The 27,136-nt window shown below is 39.3% G+C and overlaps 1 protein-coding gene across 5 annotated transcripts in view; it reads right to left on the reverse strand.

Moving 5' to 3' along the window:
• Positions 1-27,136, reverse strand: part of PCSK5 (proprotein convertase subtilisin/kexin type 5) — a 212,224-nt gene that overhangs the window by 156,503 nt on the left and 28,585 nt on the right. For 4 of the 5 annotated variants that reach the window (XM_027708433.1, XM_027708432.1, XM_027708435.1 and 1 more), the window contains exon 3: positions 6,254-6,367. In XM_027708433.1, coding sequence (XP_027564234.1) covers positions 6,254-6,367 — 114 coding nt within the window. Of the gene's footprint in view, positions 1-6,253; positions 6,368-15,960; positions 16,073-27,136 lie in introns of those variants that run through there. The other variant, XM_027708434.1, reaches the window with a different exon arrangement.

Here is a 27,136-nt window from a genome sequence, read left to right on the forward strand (position 1 = left end):
ACATTACTTGATTTTGATTTTAAAAAGATCTGAAAATAGCTAACTAAGCAGATGCTCTTGGATACTGCTCTTAGAAAGTAATGATGGGCAAATTCTTTTTCCTTTGTAAAGTGAAAAAAATTACTTCCAGGTAATGTATATACCTTAACGGTTTTCCTGAAGTGCAATGAAAGATAAAAACTGAAATATATCAAATTGTGCCCCAGTATGACCATACAAAAACTAAAGGCAGATATTTATCAAATGTCATATTTAGAAATTCAGCAAATATTTTGTGGCACTATCGTTTCCTTACTAATTGCAGAAATTTCTCAGAAAAAGGCAGTTCAGAAAAACACATTATACACAAATGGTATTTAACAAAGAACATTATACAGACAAGCACCTACAGTTTCTTAACATGACTCAGTTGCTGTCCAGCCAAAAAAAAAAAAAAGTTTTAAATAAAGTCTTGAAAGATAAAAGTGAATGATATGACTTTGCAAATACAATCACTGTAGTAAGTAGGCAGAGGAATGTGTGCTATTGCTATATGATTTATTAACAAACCTTTGACACGCAGGAAAATCTCTCACAAAGCAAGTATGGAAATTATTTCAGTATTGCTTCTTCTTACTTCAGTGAAAAAGCTGGCACAACTCCCAAATGGTGCTGGTTTCCATTTTGTGTTTTCTGGGCACTTCTAAGGTTGCTGATCTAGAAGCCAGAACTGAATGTCCCAGAGAACAGACCAAGAAGCCAACCTGGTCACTCTGTCTCCCAACTATTTCCTAATCGTGCTAAACTATTTGCACTAATAATCTCTTTTCAGTAGATATGGATAAATCCACTTCTACAGGTTTTTGGTTACCTAAAGTAGGCTGTCATCTTCCAACAGGAAATTAATTTAGGTCAAATTGCATATTACCTGATCTTATGCTACTTTTCTACCTTGTCCACAGAGAACAAGACATTTCCACATTCAGATTTGCAAGGTAATGTTTTGACAGGCAGTTTGGTTCTTTCTAGCAGCACTTCTGCTGAAGTTGTCACAGATCATCTTCTTAACTTCGTAAAACACCAGAAGCTTAATCTTCTCATGCAATAAAAACCACAAGTACAGAAGTGCATGCAACAACCTAAGCAAGTTATAAAATATGCAAAACACTTTCAAAATGCCATGCCACCTCAAAAAAGAACAATGATTTTGTTTCCACTGCACAGATGGAAGGAAAGAGAGAACAATTCTCTGGAGAGCAATAAAAAGGGAGTGAGGTTTTTCCTTAGCTGCCAAATAAATTTTTAGGAGGTCGTAAAGGAGGGTGACATGTATTCATTTGCTGTGGTGTTAGCATATGGCAGGAGAAATTCTATCCTTAATTCTGTCTCCCCTGTACCCAGGTCGGCACTCAGATCCACTGTGACCTCTCCTTCTCCCTTCACCACTTTCTATTTCATCTTATCACACTCCTGTCATTCCTTCCTTTGTTTTCATTATGATTACCTAATATATTTTTCTTATTTTTAAGAAGACTACACAAAATTTGCTATCTTCTAGTCCTTTATATTGCCTGCCTCTCACAGAAAAGTAGCAGACTATGAAGACCTACAAGGCAGCTTACAAAAGCCCTTCTTTTGGGTTCCAAACAGAAGACTGTGTAGTCATCTGCTTCTAGCTTTACTCTTTTGCCTACTCTCCCAAAGCACTGATTTGTAAGTGGAATAAATGTGAAAAGAAAATAACAAAGGCTGAGAAAAGGAAAAAGATTTTGAGAAAGGAAAATAATTTTCAAAAGAAGGCGTACTGCCTTTGTAGGGACCAACAGCAAAAACAGGCTTTAAAATGATTTAAGACAGAACAGCTGATCTCACTGTGGACCTAAGATACATTGTCCTGGTTCCAGTCAGGACAGGGTTAATTTCTGCAGAAGCCAGGAGGGCACAGCTAGGAGCAGCTGGGTATCAGCTGGGTATTGTTTATTTGGGGGGAAAATGGGGGAGGGGGGAGATGGGGGGTGTTTCCGTGTGAATTGTTTTTATTCTCGGACCCTCTGTCATTAGTATTTTTGATGTTACTGTACGTTTTATTATTGCATTGCTGTTTCCAGTAAACTGTTCTTATCTCAACCCGAGATCTTTGCCTTTTGTGCCTGCACTACTTCTCTCCAGCCCCATGAAGGGGGAGGGGGAAGCGGGAGGAGCGAGTGGCATATGGTTTGGAGTGGGAACACTAAATTGGGGAATACCTAAACCATGACATACACATAAAATAAAACGGAAGTTTTACTTCAATGAGGCTTTGAATTATACTTTTTCTTGGTGTGGGATATATTTAGCAATGACACTTAGAAGGCAGCCTTTTCTTTGGCTTAGATATATAATAGGTGGTGTTCCTCTATTCCAAGCAGCTTAGGAATGTGACAATCTCACCTATTTTCTATCTGAGAAGCTGACAGACAAGTTCCTGTGTTCCACTTCCTGCTGTGGTTTACAATCTTAGTGATAGTCAGCTATTTCCCTACATTCTCAGGTAAGTTTCATTGCTACAAAAATATTCAGGATGACCCTGAAGTATGCATGGTAGAGGCCCTGGCTAGCTTCTTCTCTGAGTATAACATATTTTTTAAAGTTATTTACTTTTTTGTTGCACAGTGATTTTGTGCTGTACTTTCTCAGAGGAGTACCATCTTGTCCCATTTATTTACTGCAGCAGAAGTTCCATCTTTCCGCTTTTTATCTCTCACAGTGCTGCATCTTTCCCAGCTATAGGGAATAACATTTCCTCTTACTCTGATGAAGTAGCATCCAATGATAAGAAAAAAACTTGCCTTATACTCTTTAACTATCTCATTTATTCTTAGGTGCTTTAACAGAACAGTGCCTCTCCCTCCAGACTCACATCTCAAAATATCATACCCTCCTCTAGCCTATTCTCAGTCCCACAGAAATATCCTTTTACATGTTCAGTTCCTGCCCATCACTAACTAGGCCACACAGAGTGGGAAGAACCTGTAAACTTCTCCAAATTACAGAATTATTTCAAAACTAGCAATTATTATCAACAGTAGAAGGGATAGTAACAGTACTGTAGAGGATTATCCTTCATCAGTGTTGAAAAAGATTTGTACCTGTTTGAACTGACTGCAAAGACATAATCAGCAACTTTGTAATCTAATGATAATTTGTTAAAAAATAAACAATAGCTAAATTAATTTCTTGCTGTTACATTCTATGTTCAAAAACTATGCAACGGAGCCCATCATCACAGCATAGCTAGACTGCAGCTGCAGAAAGGTTTGCTTGTGTGCCTGTGTGATTCCAGTTTCAGCTGACCACTACAAAGCTCTTCTGAAGTGGGGAACAAAAAGAAATAATCAGCAAGCATAGTACTCTGAGTGAAGTCTGTTAAAGTTAGTTATATTAACCATAACTTTGCATATACTTCTAATTTTTTTTATATATTTACTTCCTCTAGTTTTTAAAACCTATAGTTTTTGTATGCAGGCAAGATGAGGAAACTCATTTAACCAACTGGCAGGTACAGTGAAATTGATAACCCACAAAGTCGCCTTAGTGTTCGGAAGACACTGTTGTTATTTCAAGTTAAGCAAAACAGTTTCAGATACAGAACAGCTGACTTTGACCTCTTAAGTTCTGCACATTGATTGTATATAGTTCATCCAGTTATTGACTACCAGGTTATTTTGTCAACATCAATGAAAGAGAAGAAATTCATTAGATTTAACATGATGATACAAAGCTCTGGGGATGGCATACAGGACTTAGGTCTCTTCTGACTCAAAATTCGGAAAGGGATTTTAACTAGGGACTTTGTTCTTTGCTATCAGTTCACTCTGACCAATCTGGTTTTGAATAATAGTTGGATAGGTGAAGTTTCATATGTTACTAAATCTATAAAAATATTCTATTCTACTCTAAAGCAGAGATGCCACCAGATTCAGAGGTTATGCTAAAGAAGTGGGTTTTTTTCCCAACTTACCTTGCTTTGAGGGAGGGAACTCAAAAGTAAATCACCTTGTTATTAGAAAGCATTAGAAGCTGTAATTTTTCACTAAATAATGTCCTGGTCATGAAAAGTAAAAGCATACTTTTGGGTCTGAAAGCACTGTCTGCTTCAGCTTCCACAAAACCAGAAGGCACTAAAGAACTATATTCCTAATCACTTTGCTCTCTCTAGGAATGCCTTCAGTGTAAATGGAGAAAAATAGAGTGATTAAAAAAGACCTTCTAATTTGTTCACATTACAGCTCTTGAGGGATTCTTTTAAACTTTGTGATAGCCCAAAAGACAAAAAAGACCTGAATCCCTCTTATAACTTCTTGTCATGGATGTCGCACAAACAAAAATGTATTATTTCTAGCCCAGACAATTAAAATAACAAAGGATGGAACTTGTGAAGAAAAAGCTTGGGGAGGAAAAAATGAGATATGGCTTGAAAAAGTCTTTGAATAAAAGGACTTGTGTCAACAAATCTGAACTACATTAACGGCCTTGTTAGAGATTGTCCCAGTTCAATGGCCAAAGGTCTAAATCTTAACCCACAATGAAGTTACTTATTAATTCAGATGCAAATCTGTATACGATAGTGCTCTTATTACTTTCTCAACAACACGTCTGCAGACAGCAACTAAAAACCTCTTTATGACATAGCAATGACTGAAACCACTAATTAACCTTTAACTCCCTTTTTTCCCTTCAACTTATAAAGGTAAGAAAGATTAACAAAAGTAGCTATAGTAACAAGCACAAACATAATCACATGAGGATATCTGGTAATGACCCAAGTCAGTCCTGAAGTCAACCCATTCACAGATTTTTACCCATTCTCTCTGATGAAACAGCATAGTTGCTAATACCTTACTGATCTCTCTCAACAAAATGTCATCAAACCACTACCACTGAAGATATTGCAAATAAATGGGCTTATTCAGTGGATGTAAATGCAATGCATCAGGAACTGCCCTTCACAGAAGTTCTGAAAGTGAGGACTTTCTTCCACAGGGATAGAAATGAGAAATTATGAAAGCTGTAAAAGACAAACGGTAAAGTCCATTTACTGCCTAAAAGTGTTTTCTGTGTTAGACTGGCAATTGTGGGGGAGCTGCTAACTATGTGGCTATACAATACGACTGATCTATTAATAGGAAACTGCTACCCTTCTGATCAAAATTAGAGGCAACTGCTAAAGCACCTATTACCAGTTAAAAAAAATCCCACTAATCTAGTTCCATCAAAAAGCTATGCTGGCACTAAAAACTTTGTACATAAAGTACATAAACTTTGTACATAAAGGAGGACAAAGGAAAAATTACATAAGCTACCATACATGATATATAATGGGCTTTTCCTTGACTACTATGATTCTCTTAGTTTGGCCTTCCTCTTTCTAGTCTAACACAGAGCTGAAAGTCCGCAGCAGTAACAGCAGACTAACTAAAGATAAGTCATTGCTGTTTTCTAGTTTCAATTTAAAACATTGACATAAATTGTTTTTAAAAATTTTTTAAAAATTGGAATCTGTCTGTCACCTTATGCACATATTTATAGGACAGGTAGATTGAATAAATGTACATATTAAAGGAGACAGACAAGTATACACATTTCAATAAAGTGGGAAAAAGACTTGCCATGATCCCTTGACCCAAAATAATTTCACAAACAGCTGAAAAGAACTACATTTTGGATAAAAGTTGTTTTCAAACTGTACAATGAGTCTCTTAAAAACCCCCATAGTTATAATAACCTCATCCTGGAACTAAACAAGATGGAGAGGAAACTGATAGGAAACAGCATCAACAGTCCATTTATTTCAACAATGCAATTGTTCATTATTAAAAAGAGTGTAATTGTAACACTGAATGGTCAACATCTGCGTCTTTTTTTTCCTGTTTCAGGACACAATACATTTCTGTTGGAGACAGTGAATTATGCATTGAATACAAGTGGGTTCTCACAAGCTGTGGCTAAGCTCCTTCCATTCTCATTGTTGAAAGCTTATCCTCTAGTAAGTAATTCCCAAGACAACTAGCAATAGGAAGAGTTAATGAATGAATGCATTAATAAATGTTTTCTATTGCAGGGCTCGCCGGGAATTCTTTGTAATATTTGTAAGGAGTTCATAAACGTTCATTAGTCACATAAAAATCCCCAAATTTGCTTTTTCTGAACATACTCTTCTGCCCCCTTTCGAAATATCAAACCAGACAACTAAACACTACAATGAAACAGAGCCAATGGCCCTGTATGTACTTACCATGTACCACATGCTTGGCCATTTGGGATCATTGAAATAAGTGGATTGGGTACCACCAGCTTTATAATCCCTCTTTATCCGTCTTTTAACCACCTGCTGTTGTATCCACTCCACCTGCCAACCAGGAAAACATATGGAAAGTGTTAGAGTTCCATGGAGATTATCAAGAAATGTGTGAAATCATGGGATGTTTCCCATTACCATACTCCAAGACATATTTCATTTTAAAGAGTTCGTTTTGGCAGTGGAAATGTGCAGCTCACCTTGGCATACTGTTCACTAAGGAATATATCCAATTTAGTGAATGTTAAAAGTCTACCCGAACAACTGCTTAAATACCCTGCTAGAAGAACTTCATTGGCTGTCATCTTTTAAATACTACGATTTTACTATTCTTTAATTATCAGACTAGTGCTTCTTTTGAATTTATAAAAATGAATTCTTACACATAATATGACATACATTACAATGAGGAATTAATTGCATTTCTAAGAGGGTGAGTTTGGTTTTATTTTTAGATTTATTTTTATGATCTGCAAATCAAAAACATTAAGAAATATACTCAAACATTCACTTAACCAATATCTAAATCACCATTCACGTGGAATGAAAAAAAAACCAAAACTGAATTTTATTTTTAGTAAAGTGACTCTTTGTCATGATTCTCTCAGACAGGCACTTTGGCACTGGGAGAAACAGCTCCGTAGTGAGCAACAGCTCAAATTAAAACAACCACAAAAAAAGAGCTTGAAACAGGAAAAGAAATATAAGGGTTAAAAATCTAATTCTGAAAGTGTTTGTCTGACACCTCTTCAAAGATTCATGACACATCCAAAAAGGGTGAGACCAAAAGTGACATCAACCTTAAAGCAGAGAGAACTCTGTAGTTATTTCTGCATTAGCTATTCTAAATGGAAGCTAGTTTCTATAAATGTAAATAATATAAACCAAGCACAGAGAAATCCGAGTTATATTTACACACATCTAGCAGCTCGTATTTCTGCCTAATTGCCTCAAGGGAAATAACTTGAAAAACTCAATTCACCTCTCTTCAAGCAAGACAGTCATCTCCTCCTACCAGCCAACTCTGCACCTTTTATTTGTGCTGTTTATGAATATTTGTGTATGCAAAAAACCATACAAATATATAAAAGAAGTTTATATTTCTTTCTCGGTGGTCAGAGATGGTATTAATATTTTCCCCCTTAGCAGGCTAATCTTTGCGCTGTGCATTCACAACAGAGCTTCAAATCCTTAGATCTATCGTACCATTCTGGCCTCTGCTTCTTGGTCTGATAAAAATACAGGAAGACATTCTCAAATTCGTTCAGAGAGGACTCCTAGGACAGTCCTAATACAAGCTAGCAAGGCTTCCTGGTTTTCTTCATAAAGAAGAAATTAAATTTTCTCCTTCCCAAGAATTGACCTCAGGGTCAAGAGAATTCTTATAGAGGAGATACTACGCAGTCTACAAACACAGACTATCAGGTAGTGACCACAATAAAATCCAATTCTTTGTTAAATCTTCTAGGAACAATCCGAAGTTGCTTTATGCTTCTATGAGAATGGGGAAATTTGCCAGTGTGCCTTTCTCTCCGGCTTACTGTTCTCCTCTTTCAGTTCAGTCTGAAATCCATCTTGGTGGATGCCCTCATGAGAAACCAAGACCTGACTGCTTCCTTCAGATCTTACAGGACCCAGAGATGTCCTCAGCAGGAGGTGAGGACTAATCAGCCTTAGGCACCATCTGATGTAACGAAGCCTGGAGGCAAAGGCCAAAGGAGGGAGAGTCAAAAGACTTTGGTAAGCACTAGGCCTTATAGCTGCTCTAAAGTGGAATCAACAACCCTCTTAACTAGCTTTCTCCTCCATGAAAAAGGCTGATTTATTACTGACTTACAATGAACCCCATTATCCTGTATTTTGCTATTGTTACATGCTTTTTTTTCCCCAGACAAGAAAATATTATTTTTCTTCAAAGTTTCTTTTTTTCAGGTAACCCATACCTCTCAATACATCACAAGCCAAGAGAAAGGCATCCTATCTAATATTTTGTCTCTGACTGCCCTGCTGCCTGGACTGCCATAGATTATGGGCCTCTCTTCTTCTGTTACTACTATTTAGCAGTCATTAATGAATAAAAGCTTTAATGGATCTGAAAAAGCAACCATGGTTTTCAGGGCTTATACAGATCCACCTTCCAGGCCTCATTATGAGATTTGGGTTTTAGTAGTAGAAACATGTCAACTGAGTGAGGGGTCTCAGGCTTCTACACTGCAAGAATATTTACTGTTACCTTGATTCGCACTTTGCTGAAGGGATTAACCAGATGAGTATGTTAGCCATGGAGACAAAGTTGTTTAAGCCAACACATTTCTACACTTCACAGGCCAAGACCACACAGAGCACACCATGCCATGCATGGTAACTCAGTCCTATCTTGAGTCTTCACAGAGAAATTAAAAATGCCTACCACCAATATACTGAGTCTCACAGTGTTGAAAAAGTGTCCACAAAGACACAAATAACAAGATAGACTCAGCAGAAGAGATTAAATCCTCTACCACTGCTACCTCTAATTTAGATGCATAAACATTAATGAAAGAAGGCATTCACCAACACTACTATTGGGTAGAGGAACCGTAAAGCAGAAACCCTAGGCATCTAATTTTGCATCAAGGACTCCTGAGCATCAAGGTTTCTGTAAGAAATTCTGTAAGAAGTTTTGGGAAAACACCTCTCTTTTGTTAGTGGAGCAAAAGAAGTGTAAAATATACCAGGAGCCTGTGCAACTCAAAAGTTTAAGCAGAACTTCAGCAACCTGATACCATTTCTATATGGATAAATGAAAGGAGTTTTCCTGACTAGACAAACTGCAAAACTCTTTACTGTTTACTGTGAAAATATCTGGTCTCCATTGATTTACTGCCTATTCAGCTACAAATATGTGCTGATCATTAAAAAGACTGAAACATATCAGCAGCATAGTACTTGTGTAGACTGATACATGCATACATTGCTGCCTCAAATAAAAGCCCAATTAATTCCTTTTCCCATTTCCTTCATTCCAGACAATATTATGGAGAACACTTATCAGTTATTTAGTCCAAGCAATCATAAAAACTGCAGCACTGCACACCTCCAGTTTATTGGAACATACAGAATTTAATTCATAACGATTTTTGAATATATGTGGGTATTTATGTACATGCCTGAATTTGTACAAGAGTTTGTATCAACTAAGTTAATATGCAAGTCCACAATATAGTAGGTGGTTATATTTTAGTGAGGTATATTTTAGTGAGGTATGGATAAATATTTTTCTGCACCTTATCTACCACCTTTGAACAAAAAAAGTATCTGTTGCAGGGCACGCCCCTATTACATGCTAGCTGTTGCCCATAATTCTTATTTCCCCAGCTCCTAGCAAAATTAGGGAAAACATATGAAACAGTAATTTTGCAGAAAGACTGTGCAGCTTGCATGATCCATACTCAAATACAGTAAAAGAAATGTAACTTCTTGTCTTCCCACAGGACCTAATGACAATTTTATGTATGCACAGAATTGCTCTAAGTAAAATAGCCATTTGATTTCATACAAATACCGATGTGGGTAAATGGCATGTTTTTCTAAATATGCATAACAGATGATAGTGCAGGTAGCTCCTTAATGATGGTGATGCCTGCTCAGCTAGGTGCTACGAAAAAAATTCAGGAGCCGTAAGCTGGGGTGAGATAAGAAAGGGTTTAATTATGCCAAGGCAATAGAGATGTTACACGGCGCGCGCCCCGGGCTGTGCCCGAGATGTTACATTTATAATAATATTTGGCCAATCCTAAGTGTGTCCACCCTATAACTTTTGGCCTGGTCCACCCCCTGGCCCGCCTCTTGGAATTGGGTCTGGGGTGCTTTTTGGGACCCCCTCTTCATCATCTTCTTCATCTTCAGGGTACAAAGAGCAGGGTGACCCAGTTCTTTGACTCTGTCCTGCGGTTTAGGCCAAGATACAAGCGTTCTCCAAACAAGACAGGCCTGCCTTGACTAAAAGACTAAACATTTTCTACTAGATATGGGGGTAGGGTGATGGGGGGGTATGGAATGGGGTGAGATGATTAAGGAATGTATAAACTAAAGGGTACTATGGGGAGGAGGGAGAAAGGGTTTCTAAAATCTACTTCTATTACCTATAAAACTTATAAGGTAGAAAAATAAGAAAATCATTATGGGCTTAAGGCATCAATGGAATGGAATGGAATGGAATCGAATGGAATGCAATGCAATGCAATGCAATGCAATAAACCTGACTCAAATATTTTAGCTGGAAGGGACCTACAACGATCATCTAGTCCAACTGCCTGACCAACTCAGGGCTGAACAAAAGTTAAAGCATGGTACTGAGGGTATCATTCAAATGACAATAGTAGTGAACGGGCTTGGCGCATCAACCACCTTTCTAGGAAGTCTGATCCAGTGCTTACATCTTGGTAAAAAAATTCTTCCTAAACTCCAGTGTGAACCTCCCCTGATGCAGCTCTGAACTATTCCCACATGTTCCATCACTGGATATCAGGAAGAAGAGATTAGCACCTCCCTTTTGTTGCCCCCTCCCCAGGAAGCCGTAGAGTGCAATGAAGTTGCAGTCTCCTTTTCTTCAAACTAGACCAGCCTGGTGTGAAACATTCAGACTCACCTTGAACACTACAGATAACTATATCAGTGAAAGGAGAAGTCAAACTGACCCCTCTCAGTCAGTCATTGTGCACAGGTAAGGGGGAGACAATGCAGGATGCTAGACAGAGAAATCTAAAGAATCCCAACATGCCCGATCACAGTCCTATTTATAGCTTTATCTGGAAGACTTTTAGCAAACATCTTACGTTGAGATTTGCTGACTAATTGTTTCTATTTTGAGGTTGTATTGATACCACCTTCTACAATATAATTTAAAACATCGCTACAAGGCAATTTACTCATCTGACATGTCAGTGCATAAAATTTTGTTTACAAAAATATCATTGTTATTTAAATAGAATAGCTTTCTCTAAATTGTACAATCACTGGGTTTTATTACTGAAAACAAGGTCAAGACTCGGCAGTTATTTTAGTATTGTGTTTATTGTATTTAGTATTGCCTTTGAGTATTTTAGGAGTATTCATCCACATGTTACTGTTGAATGCCTAGCCTATCTTGTTTCATTCTGTATGAAAACAGCTCATTTGTATAAAAATATTTTCTTTTGAAAGGTGTCCATACTTTCTAATCCAAAGGCTTTGAAATAATATGTCTGGAGTAATTAATTATACAGATTCCCATTTCTTGTCAAAAGGAAAGTCTATGCAATAAGGTACATTTTAACATTTCCATAAAGTCACACTTACTGAGAGGGGAACAGCAGACTTTTTCCCATTGACTTCAGCTTCAAAAGTTCAATTTCCTGAATGTCTAGAAATCAAACCTGAGCCAGACTGAAGATCAAACTATTTTTAACAAAATCATCATTTCTAGTCTCCTCACTTCAGCACTCACAGGGTTCTTCTGTGCATCATGCAGCTCTTCTTCACAGACTTGCATGGAATACTGCTGTGGTAATAAAAGCTGCTCTGAGGTAATTCAAGCACTCTTCTTCTTTCCTTAAGTGCTCTAATTTGAAATGAAATGTTATCTCTGTGTGAATCAAAACTACTTTCTACCATTTTCAGCCTCATTGATTCAACAGAATTCTTGGGAAGGGAGCCCCATGCAGGTATGCTGCAGTAAGATCTCCCTCGCCCAGTGTTATAAACTGTGGGAAAAAAAGTTTGAAAAATGAAAAAAAAAAATCACATGCTGAAAAAATAATCACCAATTTGTCAAAGCAGCATGATTTTTAACATACAAAGACTAGACCCTGTTGTGAGAGAGTATTTTTTCAAGTATACTATGAGGGGATCTCCTTGAATAAATATTTCAACATTATTAAAAATGTGTCAAGTCCAGTATGTGAAAATGCCATTACTATAAGTAGAAATTACAGGCAAGCTGAAGGTGTAACCTTTTCCATTTTGAGGAAAACATGCTTGGGTTAAAAAAAAACTTCCTAATTCTGAAGTAGGTTATAAATTTCCTACCAGAATCTCTGACTTTTATGCTGCAAAATTAAACATGAAGGTGTGGGGATGCAGTCTGTGGAGAAGAGATTCTGAAGGTGCCACTCCCAAATGTAAATGTAACTGTAACCCTCATACTGCCATCATTCACCTTAGTCTGTCCTACGTGTGTAAGAAGAAATCAGAAATTCCTCCACAGATAACAAGAAAGCAGCTGTCACAGGAACACTATAGAATAAAAAGAAAAAAGAGAGAAAAAACTCAGATACAGGCTGTGGAAAGTAACATCCAGCCAGCTGTGAATCTGAATGGAGCCAGGAGAGATCAGCAAAAGGCGTAATAATCATCCATGTGGAAAGCTGGCACTGAACAGCATTGCAGCATTGTTAGTTTGTCTGCAGAGGAATTGTTCCGGCTGAGTATTCTCTCTCCTAGTGAAGTTGTTCTCATGCTGTATCTAGCACACTTCATTCTCGACTTGCCTAAAGGATCTCAACACTCACATACATGTGAGTTCTGACAGACTCTCCTGGAAAAGGACAGGAGTGAGGATGGCACTCTCAGAGACAGAATGTTAGACTGTGCTTGTCCCAGAGCAGGCCATAGGAGAAAAATTGTTCTAACAGTTCCTACTTTTGGATTTCAGTAAAGCTTTCAATACTGTCTCTCACAATGTCCTTCTGGACAAAGTGTCCAGCCCACAGCTGGATAAACACATCATGTAGTGGGTGAGCAATTGGCTCTCGGGTCGAGCACAGAGGGTTATAGTGAACGGGGTAACATGAGAGTGGTGACTTGTCACTAGTGGGGTTCTGCAGGGCTCCATCTCAGGCCCTGTGCTCTTCAACCTCTTCATAAATGACTTGGATGCAGAACTGGAAGGAATGCTAAGCAGGTCTGCAGACAACACAAAAGTGGGAGGAGCTGTTGACTCCCTTGAAGGCAGGGAGGTTCTGCAGAGAGACCTCGAAAAAATTAGAGGACTTGGCAATCACCAAGCATATGAAGTTCAACAAGGGAAGTGCTGGATTCTACACCTGGGATGGGGCAAACCCGGAAACTCTGGATGTTCATACATACTGGGGAATGAGATGCTGGAAAGCAGTGCCACGGAAAGGGACCTGGGGGTCCTGGTGGATGGTCAGTTGAATATGAGTCAGCAGTGCCCTGGCAGCCAGGAGGGCCAATCATGTCCTGGGGGCATCAGGCATCTCATAGCCACCCAGCGGAGGGAGGGGATTGTCCCACTCTGCTCTGCACTGGTCAGGCCTCACCTTGAATATTGTGGCAGTTTTGAGCACCACAATATAAGAAAGACATGAAGCTATTAAAGAGTGTCCAAAGGAGGGCAATGAAGATGGCGAAGGGCCTTGAGGGGAAGCCGTATGAGGAGTGACTGAGGTCACTTGGTGTGCTCAGCCTGGAGAAGAGGAGACTGAGGGGACACTGTGGAAAACCAAAATTCTGATAGCTACGAAATGTGGAAGTTTGAACAAGAGACAGTAAAGGAAATCTGTGGAACTCTAGAAGACACCACTTTTACCACCTTCAGATCAAAATTGGAGCTGTGTGAACGTTATGTTAAAGTCTGTGCTTTATGGCATTGTGTTTTATACCTTTTAATGTACCCCTTTTATTCATTTATATAAAAATTCCCCCTTGTTCTGTACCCTTGCTTTCCCCCTTGTCTCTGATTGGCTCCCAGTTGCTGCAATGCGGCATTCCCTTATTTGGTCACTCTTTATATGGTTGTTTCTCCCCATTTATGGTTAAGACCTTCCCCTTTTTCCCTTGTATGTCCCTGTTTGGCATGCTCCTCCCAAGTTCCGCCTACCCTTCTGGCAAGTTCCCTCAGTACCCTATAAAAGCCTATGTGCCCTTGTAAAAAAGGATCACTTTGCCTCATTCTATCTCTGTGGTCAGACCCTTTACTCTCCCGGGCTGCGACAGGAGACCTCATTGCAGTCTACAACTTTCTCCTGAGGGGAAGAAGAGGGACAGGCACTGATCTCTTCTCTGTGGTGACCAGTGACAGGACCCGAGGGAATGGTTTGAAATTATGTCAAGAGTGGTTTAGGCTGGATATTAGAAAAAGGTTCTTCACTCAGAGTGTGGTTGGGGTACTAGAACAGGCTCCCCAGGGAAGTGGTCACAGCACCAAGCCTGACAGAGTTCAAGAAGTGTTTGGATGACGGACCTGGTGTGACTCTTGGGGACAGTCCTGCGCAGGGCTAAGAGTTGGACTCAATGATCCTTGTGGATCCCTTCTAATCCCTTCTGTGATTCTGTGGTACCTTACTGGGAAGGGATGCCATCCAGAGGGACTTTGACAGACTTCAGAGGTGGGCCCACGTGAATCACGTGAAAATCAACAAGACCAAGTATAAGGTCCTACACTTGGATCAGGGTAATCCTGTAGCTGGATACAGGCTGGGTGATGAGACTGAGAGTAGCTCTGCGGAGAAGTACTTGGGCATATTGTTGGATGAAAAACTGAACATGATCGAGCAGTGTGTACTCGCATCCCAGAAGGCCAACTGTGTGCTGAGCTGTGTCAAAAGAAGTATGGCCAGCAGGTTGAGGGAGATCATTCTCCATCTATACTATACATTCATAAGACCCCACCTGTAGTGCTGCATCCAGCTCTGGGGTCCCCAGCATAAAACAGACATATACCTGTTTGAGCATGTCCAGAGGAGGGCCATGAAGATGATCAGGTGGCTAGAAAACCACTCCTATGAGGAAATTCTGAGACAGTTCAGGTTGTTTTGCCTACAGAAAGTCTCTGGGGAGACCCTACAGTAACCTTCCAGCTCTTGAAGGGGGCCTACAGGAAAGACAGGGAAGGACTCTTTATCAGGGAGTGTAATGATAGGATGAGGGGAAATGGTTTTAAACAAAAAGAGAGTGAGTTTAGACTGGATATTAGGTGAAAGTTCTTTACTGTGAGGGTGGTGAGGCACTGCTCACAGGCTGCTCAGAGAAGTTGTAGATACCCCATCCCTGCAGATGTTCAAGGCCATGTTGGATGGAGCTTTGAGCAGCCTGGTCTAGTGGGAGGTGTTCCTGTCTGTGGCAGGAGGGTTGGAACAAGATGATCTTTAATGTCCCTTCCAACCCAAACCATTTTATGATTCTATGTTTCTAACAAAACCAGTAAGTACCTTCGCTGTCCCATAAAGTTTTCTGTGATACCAGCTCTACTTAAGCATATAATTCAACAGCATTCTCTTTTTGCATTTCACCTTGTAATGAAAAAACAAAAAGTCAATAGATTTAGGGTTGAAGGGCATAGGAGGACATATCCTGGTTAGTGAACAACTGAGACCCAAGCCATTATTCAGGAATGCAGGAAAAGTGATGAAGACTGTTGACACACCTCCGGCTATCCATGTGCAATCACAAAATTAAGACCTCCAAAACTGTACTGCTCAGCTTAAGAAAAATTTAGTGCGGATTTTTTGATCGTAATTAAAAACTGAGATATTTTCTTAACCTATCAGTATTCTTTGACTCACAATAGCAACAGCAAGTTTGCATCATAAAAACAGATGAAGACAGTTGGGTAAAGCAGATGTTGGCATAGGTCAAGAGCATGGAAAATTAATTGCAGATACCATTTTACAAATGTAGGGTTCTAAAGCTGGATAAAAAGTCAGGGACTCCAGCAGTGCTATGTGATGCATTTTTGCTGATTGACAAAGTGCTTCTTCCGCAAGGATCAATGACAATCCACAATCAAAGCAGTTGTCATAATTATGCTACACATTCTGAAGAAAAGCAAGATAAAAAAAGAAACAGATGTTAATACAGGCTGAGCAGAAAACAGAAAAGCAGAAGAGGAAAGAAGGCAGCAGAGAATCCTTGAAATTACCACTTATGCCCAAAGACACACATCGTGCACAACAGAAGGGCAAGCTACCACAGTGTCACCCATGGACAAAAGCTGAAATTCAATGCACATTTTTTCTACCTTATAGCCACAAAAAAGCCAGTCAGTCCTGATATATGACTTCAGTGGTTTCTATCTGCTTTGCTATATAATTGTGAGCAATTGTAGCAGTAACAGTATAGTTCCACATCCATGAGGTATAATGGTCTACAGCTGTGGATTTTAATATAATGGAAATACTCTTTGTCTTTCCACTGCAGTCTTCCTACCCCTAGATCTCAGAGCTCTTTGCATAAATCCATACATGTCAGCCTAAAACTGTGTGGCAACAAATTCTTCTTCATCCTTTAGGAGTAAAACTGTAGAGGAGTAAGTTGTGAAAAGGGAACAGCGTGGCTAGTGATGAAGATACAGAGGCTTTGTCCCAAGGCAGTTTATTAGCAGCCAGAGCTGCTGGGGAGGGCACGCATCGCACTAAAATTCTAGAGAAGCTCAGTGTATCTATTGCAGGCCAGGATTCATGTCTGACTGGAAAAACAGGGAACAATGAAAGGCAAAAGGATCCACATTTTCTCTTCTTGGGGTAGTCTTGACAGGTTTTCTATTCACAAGTACCACTGAATTAACTGATGAGTGAACATGGCCACTGCCTCTGCCCAACCTCCTCCCTTCTTGTGTGTTGTACCACATCAGACCATAGGGCAGCTCAAAATCACAGGATGAAAATCTCAGCAGCTTTGTGGCAGAGCTGAGAACAAGTTTCAGGGAACTTGGGCTCCTGGCTGATGGCTTCCAGGAGCACCAGCCCCAGCTGTCACAGGCAAAGCATGTCTCAAGCAGTTGAGGATTTTTCCCTTCCTCAGATCTGAAGTGCCTTAACAGCTCAGATGTTCTGGTTCATTTTTTAAAATTACTCAGCCTTGAAACACTGAGCAAAAGTCTCTACTGCATGAGCTTAAAAGCAACTCCTATGTTTATACAAGATAGTTTATAATTTTTAGCCACAGGTTATATAACTCACCTTGTAACAAGAGCTACAAGCTCACAATTCTGAACACAATTTAAAAAGAGATCTCTTATTCATAGGTCTGTTCGGTACAGCACCTAAAGTTCTGCTTACATCATTGAACACAATGTTAGTATCTAGTAATATCTAGTCTTGCAATACTATAATCTTGAATTTCAATATACCATGAGGATTACTCTTAATATCACTCTGAACGTAAACTGGTATGTCACAACTCCATCTAACTTGGGCCTAAAATTGCATCTTCTTAATATACTGAAAGGCTGATTCAATGTCCACTAGGGGATAAAACTTTAAGCTCTCTAAACTTAAATAGGTTTGGAGTATAACATCTAGCAGCTGAAATATCTTGGGTCTCATGCTTATTTTACCATAGCAATTAGTATATCTATTAAAAAATTTTGGAAATTTCAGATGGAATTTTTTTCTATCCTTACACTAGTCCTATAGCTCTTGTCATAAATCATTTAAGTCCTTCAGACATCTGCATGTGCTAATTTATAATTAAGTGATATATAACATCAAACAGTGGTATCCTGGACTTAGCAAAGTAAATACATCTCCTCAGTAGTCTCTTCACTGACCAGTGTTCTATTGGATTTTACATTTTATGGAAGTATCAGTGGCATAATTTACATGGCCCAATTTCACTAGTTCTCTGGCATTTCAGATACCTTCGTAGTACAACTTAACAATTACTCTTACTTAGAATCATAGAATCATTAATGTTGGAAGAGACTCTTGAGACCATCAAGTCCAACCATCAATCTAGCACCACCACGTTCATCATTAAACCATTCTCAAATGCCATATCCACAGGTTTTTTTCAACAGTTCCAGAGATGGTGACTCCACCGCTTCCCTGGGCAGTTCTGTTCCAATGCTTTACAACCCTTTCCAGGAAAAAAATTTCCAAATATGTAATCTAAACCTTCCCAGACACAACTTGAGGCCATTTTCTCTCATCCTCTTAGTTGTTACCAGAGAGAAAAGACTGATTCCCACCTTCCTACAACCTTCCTTCAGGCAGTTGTAGAGAAGAATAAGGTCTACCCTGAGCCTCCTTTTCTGCATCCCCAGCTCCCTCAGCAGCTTCTCATATGACCTACTCTCTAGATCCCTCACCAGCCTTGTTGCTCATCTCTGGACTTGCTCCAGCACCTCAATGTCTTTCTTGAGGTGAGGGGCCTAGAACCAGACAAAGAACTCAAGATGCAGCCTCCCCAGTGCCGAGTACAGGGGGACAATCACTGCTCTGGTCCTGCTGAATCCACACTATTTCTGATACAAGCCAGTGATGTCACTGACCTTCTTGGCCACCTGGGCACACTGATGACTTACGTTCAGTCTCTGTCAATCAGCACTGCCAGGTCCTTCCCCAGCCTGTATGGAGCTGTTGTAAGCCAAGGGCAGAACCTGGTACTTCACCTTATTGAATCTGATATCACTGGCCTCAACCTATTGATCCAGCCTGTCCAGATCCCTCTGCAGCACCCTCCTACCCTCCAGCAGATCAACACTCCTACTCAACTTGCTGTCATCTGCAAACTTGCTGAGGGTGCACTCAGTACTCGTCCAGGTTGTTAATGAGGATAATAAACAGGGCTGACCCCGATATTGAGCACTGGGGAACATTGCACTTTCATGGCCAGTGTGTTTGTCTCTGATCTATCACTTCAAATCAATAGAGGATAATTGTCAGCATTGTCACCTCTGGAACAAGCTGGCTCGTTCTGTACTGAACTCCAGCCTTGCAGCTATCAGCAAAGTTATCTGCTATTAAAACATAGATTATTGTAGCTCTTAAACATCATTATCAGCACCGTTTAAAATAAACTGTGAAAGACACATACAACCAGCCTAAGGAAACATTGCAGTCCAACCCCCAGTCAAATGAAAAAGGACTGAAGTTTCTTTTCCTACATTCAGCAGGCTGAAGAAAGTCAAATATTTTTCCAACTGAAACACTATTTTCACACCCTGCAAAATGCTGACAGTGCTTCCAAGGAGGCCTTACGTCTCAATTTCTGCAAATCAGACAACAAAAAGCCTGGAGTGATGCTTGATTAATGAACCTGCTAGTTACTGGTTTCATTTATTTTAAAGCCCCAGCTGAAACAAGGGCAACATTTCCATTTTGCAACTTTGGGATGGCCCCTGTGCACATTCTGACATTTGAAATGTGTCAAGTACAGTCATTCTGTTATGGATTCATAATACACAACACTTGTCATATTACCAATTGAGAAAAAGAAAATAAAGATTTTTATATCCATGGCTATTATTTACGGGATAGATTTTTAAACTGCATATACTAAAGCTTTTCAGTCTCCAATCAGACCACTTACAGGGTTGCAGCATGGTCTCTACAGACTTGACAAAATTTCTGCCATCTATGCTTCAATATGATTCAATAGCAATCTTTATCAGCTATTTCTACTTTGTCTTCTGTTGGGATAAAAGGACTTCAAAATGGCCTCACATAAACGTGATTCTTCATATGATTACTGTCTATGAATACTCTCTGTCCTTATAAAATCATTTTTTTCCAAACCAAGACAAACTTCAAATGTGCACACTTGTATCTTCTAAAGTATACAAACTTAAGCTTTGTTGGATAGAATATGAGATGCTGCAGATGTCTGTTCTCACCAGGGAAGACATTTCAGGAGCTTCAAAAATTGCAGTGGTTTCCTATTAGTACTATTATTGTATTTCTAAACATTCATTCAGTTCCTTTACCCCAATAGTAGGGGCTGAAATACAAAACTGGACAATGGTGGAATAACAAACATATATTAGCATCACACAACAGCTTAAATCACCTGACTGCATTTCCACTATTTGCCAGGACAGTGTGAAAGTCAAAAGAGATGGTAAGAAATCTCAGTCTCTCGCAATGGCAACAGTACCAAATTACCCAAATGTCTTCTTCAGACTACCTCATTACAGTGCATTTGGTCTCATAAAATGACATGTAAATTTACCATACATCTACACTGAGCAGGGCTGCAAATCTACTGCTAGCTTCCTGCATCGAAGTCAAGGGATATAGCAAGGACTCAAGAAATAAGCCCAAATATGACAAAAAGAACAGAAAAACAAATCCACAAGGAAGTGGTATTAGGATGTGTTCCTGGCTGAGAAAAGGGAAGCCTTTTAGGTCACAGTGTCCAAACACATATGCAGGTCATCAAACTGCTAAACAGGAGTATTCTTAAGACTCACAAATAGTTAGAGCAATGTGAAATAGTTGAAAGTTGAAGCTAAATAACCTCACATAAAGCAAAAATAAAACAGCCTAAAACCTTCTGGATACTTTGCATTGTTGGCAGAGTTTTAATCAAAATTGGAAAACTTCTAAAACCTATGCTCTGCACCAAATAGGAATTAATTCTGAAGAGCCATGTGACATCTAGTCAAAGATGGTTTGACTGTATGATCACAATGTCTCCTTTTGATTTTACAGACTATGAGTATATTGAGAATGGTATTTTGGAGAATAGTTTCTTAGGAACAGCCTAGAAAAAAGAAAAACTTTTAGAATCTGGAAATTCTGGTTTTATTATACAATCACACAAAGTTGTTATAACATCTATGGATGATACAGGAGATTGAGTCACAGTTTGGTAAACCCACCTAATAAGAAATTTTTAATTTGTATCCTTTACAAAAGTACAGATAAACCAATATTCTGTCCTTTATGTATATTTAGAACTTCAGTGTCAATGTGAGTGACAGCATTTATTCCTCCTCAAAGTAAAAAAACAAACAAACAAAAACCCAGGAAAAATAATGTCAAACAATATTGTAGGTTAAACACAGCTTATGTAAGCAACAGTCAACACACCAATGGGTATGACTGTTTTAAGTGGATTATATGGATTTAGAATGAGTGTTTTATTCTACTAAAATGTTGCTTGTATTCATAAAATGCTTCATGTGACAACAAGAGAAATACAATTCCACAGAATAAAATACATACCACTTGGTGTGCATTTGCCATTTGCAGAAGTTTTTATTCAAGTATCGGCATTGTTAACGTTTTGCAGGTGGGGAGTCAGAATCAGGAAGGAGCAAAGTTGTATAATAAAGGCTGCACACATTCAAGCAGCACAGCTGAGAACAGGATGTAGGTGCCTGGCACCTCCTCTGAGCCATTAAAACTGCTGGAGTGTAACAGATCAGCCAAGGATGATTAGTGGCTTTCCAGTGGCATTGGCTTTTAAAATGATTGCAAGAGAAAGGAGGTTTTTACACAAAAAAAGTTGGATAGTGGGAAGATTCTTTTTTTTGCTTTGTTTTGGGGAGGGATGTCTTTCCAACTCCCTGTTCCTGCCTTATCTTATCTATGCAGTTCATGATTTCTTGCTGCCCACCATTTAGAATGGTTGGGTGAGACAACCACCACTGGAATTAAACATGATTGTCTTGCCTGTAGAAGCAGGCAGACAGATGCAGAAAAATCTTGAGCATTAAGTCAGGAACATACATTACTGCCAGAATGTTTTCCAAATGCAAAAGCGTAAAAAAAAAAAAGGAACTTTATTCCTTTTTTTTATTAATGTCCTGCACTACAACCAATATCATCAGCATCAGAGGAAGCTGGATCTCCTCAGGAAATGATGTGTAGAATCTGTTCTGTTGCATTCGTAGACAGTCTGTTCTAAGATGTGCCTATCCAAAATATATTTTCTTTCAATCTTTCCCCGCTGATATTCTGACATTTGGCCTTGCAGGATCAGCTGCTCCCAGAATGGTGCATCTTTCCACAGTTCAAAACCAGGATCTCTTCAGCTGCTCCTCTTCTGACTCTTTCTAATATCCAGCAATTTTATAGCCCAGTAGCCAAACCACCAATTTGCAAACTGACTCCAACTACAGCTAAAGCACACTTAGTGTAACACAACACCACTGCAGCTGTCAGGGTCGCTGTCTTCCGCTGTTCTTAGAATACAGATTAAAAATTAAAGGACTAATTTTCCTTATTTTTTAAAAAAAATTTAGTCATCCTATCATTTTTCCCCTATAAACCCACTTTGCTGCTAAAAAACATAGGAGTATGTACTGCTTTACTAGAGCTGTAAAGAAACTCAAATATTAACACCTACTAGCACCTAAGGACTGTCAAGAGCTTTTCTTTACAACCCTTGGCTTTTACATATTTATAACTGCTATGATGAAATTGTAATCTTATGGGTTTAAATTTCCCACGCATAAATTTACCTAAAGTGCTTTTGTCACTGTTAAGGCTGAGCAGCTCCTGAACAGTGAGAGGAATGTAACATCCTTTTCTTTTTAGGCTGCAAATGGCTTTTCCTTGGGTTTGGTTTTGTTGTTGTTTGTTTGAGTATTTTTAAATATCATCTGCACTTGCAAAACAAAGCTGCACAAGTCTATGTGATCTGCCTGCACATGCATTGTATGTCCCTTTGGTCTCACTTTGAGTGAGAATGAGCATTCCCAGCTTGCACAGGGAGAGCCAACCAGACAGATGTGCCATTAAGCAAGAAAGCAGTCTGACAGAGAAGTGCAGAGAAAATCTTATCCCAGAATGAAAAGACTTCAGAAAGCATTCAAATAACTCTAAACTGGAGCTGGAACTAGGTGATCTTTCAGGTCCCTTCCAACCCAAACCATTCTAACTCAGGGTACACAAGCTGAACCCAGTGATGCCTAATTAAGTTAGCCATTCAACATGCCACATGTCCCTTCTGCACTCTCAGCCGAAGCAGATGCAATCTCTACTAGTCCCTGCTCAAATCAATTGTCAGCTGAAGACTCTCAGAGTGTGCTGCACCATATTGGAGCGCATGCGGTCCAAATAATTTCTCCAAACTTTAACTCCATGGTTGCAATGCTGACGTGTCCTCTGATGAAGCAATATATGGACAGAGTTTTTTTCCTCCTTATTCTCATTATTTCAATACATTAAACAAAAAGGAGCCAATGCCTAATTTTGAATATTGTTGGCTCAGAAAGTTTTAGCTACTTCTCTGAGAGACGGCTGATTCCTTGCCTGCCACTTTAGAGTCAGCTGACATCTTCCTCATTGACCATGAAGTCTAGAGACCACAACAGCAGCTCTACCACAATCCCTATAGACTGCTGAGAGCAGGAATGGAATATTTAACAGCTGGTCTGACACTAGGTTTCTGTGATGTTGCAAAAAATTCATTAAAAGGCTGAGGCTGAAAGTTTTTTCCCCCCAAAAAAAACTGATCAAAATTCTGACACAACTCCTTGCCATCCTGTAGTCTTTCAATTTCCCTGCTAATTGCTTTACCATCTTAAGAAAATAATACTGCGAAAATAGCTAAAGACCATAATCCTGCAGAATAACGTTTTGGGGTTTTTTTGGAGGGGGGGCTGGTCCTCATTCACTACACTAATTATGAAGTGAACCAGTTAAAACACCTCAAAAATTTTCCAATTCTCTTCCAAAAGTTAACAATGACATTGTCATTGCCAAGGAGCTCTGTAAAATGACTTGGCAACTGGGAAATTGGAATCTAATCTAATCTTTCTTTTTAATGCACGTGCAGTTAGATATATTGAGGGGACAAAACCTCTTCGAGGCAGGTGCCAACAACTGGGATAATCATGATTAAAGGGAAATCAAATACTAATATATTTCAAGAAAAACTTCCATATTCCCCAACAGTGAACATTTCTCTTTTCTAAAATTATATTACATTGAATTCCTACTGGTCATTTTGTTGTGTTTAATAGAAAATATCAAAAGGTAATTCCACTAGGAAGCTTTATTTTTTGTTTCTTTAAGTTCTAACAGCAAAGTCAGTTATCACATTAATATAGTAAAAGAATTAGACATTAACAAAGCTTTTATTCTTCAGAAATTAACCTGTCTCATTAGTGTGACAATTAACTTCATTAAATATTTCTACCTGTTGTAGATAAATGAAGAGAAATTACCGCTATGTGACAAAATTAGGTGGGTCACCTACTACCTCTGGGCAACCTGTTCCAGGGTTTCACCACCCTCATTGTAAAAAATTTCTTCTTTATAACTTATCAGAATCAACCCTCTTTTAGTTTAAAACCATTGCCTCTTGACCCATAGCTACAGGCCCACCTAAAAAGTTTGTCCCAATTTTTCTTATTGATCCCCTATAAGTACTGAAAGTTGCAATAAAGTCTCCCTGGAGTCTTCTCTTCTCCTGGACAAAGAACTCAACTCTCAGTCGTTCCTCACAGAAGAGGTACTCCAGCCCTCAGTCTTTGTGGTCCTTCTCTGGACTTGCTTCAACAAGGCTATGCCCTTCCTGCACTGAGGACTCTAGAGTTGGATGCTGTATTCCAGGTGGGTTCTGCACCAACCCAATACCCGAAACACTTGAGAAAGAAGGGTGAATCTTCTAATCATTCTGAAGGACAGCAATCTAAAATTTGGTGTTCCTTTTCTGTACATGGAACAGTTGTGTGGTGGATACGAAGCCAGTTTAAGCCTGAACCTTGGGTGAACTGTAACTTAAAGATGAAAAGCCAATATCACATGAATATATGCAGCCTTCCCTTTTTTCTGTGTTGGTCAAATCCAGTGCTTCTGTAAGAGGAAATAAGAGTTCTTCAGTCACCAAATTTTGTCACATAACAGTAATTTCTCTTCATTTATCTACAATAGGTAGAAAAGTTAATTGTCACACTAATGAGACAGGTTAATTTCTGAAGAATAAAAGCTTTGTTAATGTCTAATTACTGCAGGATCTACCAGAGTTCTTTGTCAGTGAACAGAAACTTCATATTTCAAAAAGCCATGGAAAAAAAACCTAAGTTGTAGGACTATCTGCTCACATTTAGATGAAATTAATACATCAGAGGCAGGTGACATAGGGAGATGTTGCTATCCCCTCTCATTCATTGCAATTCAGTTCATGTTCTAACTCAGCCAATAACAGGCTCCTTGGAAATAGCAAATCTTATCCCTGATTTTTACTAAGTTAAAGATGGAAGGGTTGGTCAAGTAAAGGTTTTTGAGGCAATTAAATAAAGGGTCCACAGTAGTAAATCATCATCATCATGGCTAGGCTTCGCGAATGAAGATTTGGGAAGGGCTCTACCCATGTTTCTTGTAAGCGCGTTGGTGGCTAAAAAGGCCAATACGAGAAAGGCAAGTCCGGTTGCAAAAGGCACAGCAGAAAGGCTCCTTAGATGGTATATTCTGCAAGGTTCGATTCTTTCTGCGTTGTCTTTTCTCCTCAAGGGTGATCCTGCGTGCTTTCTCAAAAGCATCAGCAGCGTTATAGATGGTGTGTCTCCAGGCCTCCCGATTGGAGGCCAGAGTAGACCAGTTATGGTGATCAATATGCCTGAGGCTGAGTTGTTGCTTCAGGGAGTCCTTGCATCTTTTCTTCGGGGCTCCTCTCTTGCGGCAGCCGGTGGCAAGTTCAACATAAAACAAGATCTTAGGGAGACGGTGGTCCTTCATCCTCAGTAGCATGGCCTCAATACTTGTGATTGCTGCCTGCTCAAGAACAGATGTATTGGTCACATAATCTGACCAGTAGATGTTTAGGATTGTACGGAGGCAGCGTTGATGGAAGCGTTCTAGGAGTCGCAGGTGGTGGCGGTAGATGACCCATGATTTGAAACCATATAAAAGAGTAGACAGCACTATGGCTCTGTAAACACTGATCTTGGTACTTTTCTTCAAGTGTTTATTAAGCCATACTCTTTTATGGAGTTTTCTGAAAGCTCTATATGCCTTTGCTAACCTGTTGTCTATCTCCCTGTCAATCTTACCATCCAAGGAGATGAGGCTGCCTAGGTAATTAAACTGTTGGACTGATTTGAGCTCTGATTGGCCGATGGTGATGTGGGGATGATGGAGGACTTCCTGAGGTGCAGGTTGATGTAAATACTGCATTATTTAATAACTAACTTAAACCTCCAGTCAAACTCTGAACATGAAAACAGCATGACAGTTCCTGTTATTTTGCAACCAAGTAGCATTGTACTGACCCTTGGTCCCCTGTGTGCTTGTATATGTTAGGGCTACCCACACAGACAGCAGTAACTCACCTGATCCCACTGTTTAACTGTTGAGTTATTTGGCTAATAAAATGTTCTTGTTCACTGAGCTTTAACAACTAAACACATATCATTGCCAATATGAAACACAATCTTACAAATAACAACATTCTCATCTGAATTTCTCTAAGCTTCAAGTCCATGGTGCTGGCTTTTAGAAGCCCTAGGTTACTTGTGGCTGCTTTAATTCTGCTCCCCTCTACCCTCTCAAGAACACAACTGTCTTACCAGTAATAAGGACAGGATTCTGCCATTACTTTCCTATCCCCTGAAGACAGCTCAGATCATTTGGTGTAATCAAAGATATGCTTGCCAACATTTTACATGCTGCTATCAAGAGTTCTGTTCAGCTTGTTATCGCAAAGGTTAAGACTTCCTCCCTTTCCTTCCCCATTCTAACATTTTTTTATCACCACATCGTTCTGATCCGCTCTGTGTGTGGTGAATTCAGGCTGGACAACATGTAAATGCCTGGAGTATTGTTTTCCCAGGTATTCTGATCCTGGAGAAGAGTTGACAAAGGTACGACACTTCTGCAAAATCATGCTCCAAGAGAGTATCTTCCTGAAATTAGGTAGCTTTACCTCTTATTTTAGTTGAAATCTTTCTGTTTCTCAAAGATGAATGAACCTGACCCATCAATAGTTCAAACCTCAAATAAACCTACCTGAAATTAATTACAATGAAAAAACTATGAGCTGCCATCTTAGTAGAGATTGATAAACAAACACTAATGCTGCAAAATTGATAAATGTGACACTTTACAGGAACACAAATTATTAATTCTACATTTCTGAGCATCACTATGGTCCACATGTCTTTTT

This window comes from Neopelma chrysocephalum, unplaced genomic scaffold (genome assembly GCF_003984885.1).
Source record: "Neopelma chrysocephalum unplaced genomic scaffold, ASM398488v2 Primary Assembly neopelma1_96234, whole genome shotgun sequence".
Classification (NCBI taxonomy): domain Eukaryota; kingdom Metazoa; phylum Chordata; class Aves; order Passeriformes; family Pipridae; genus Neopelma; species Neopelma chrysocephalum.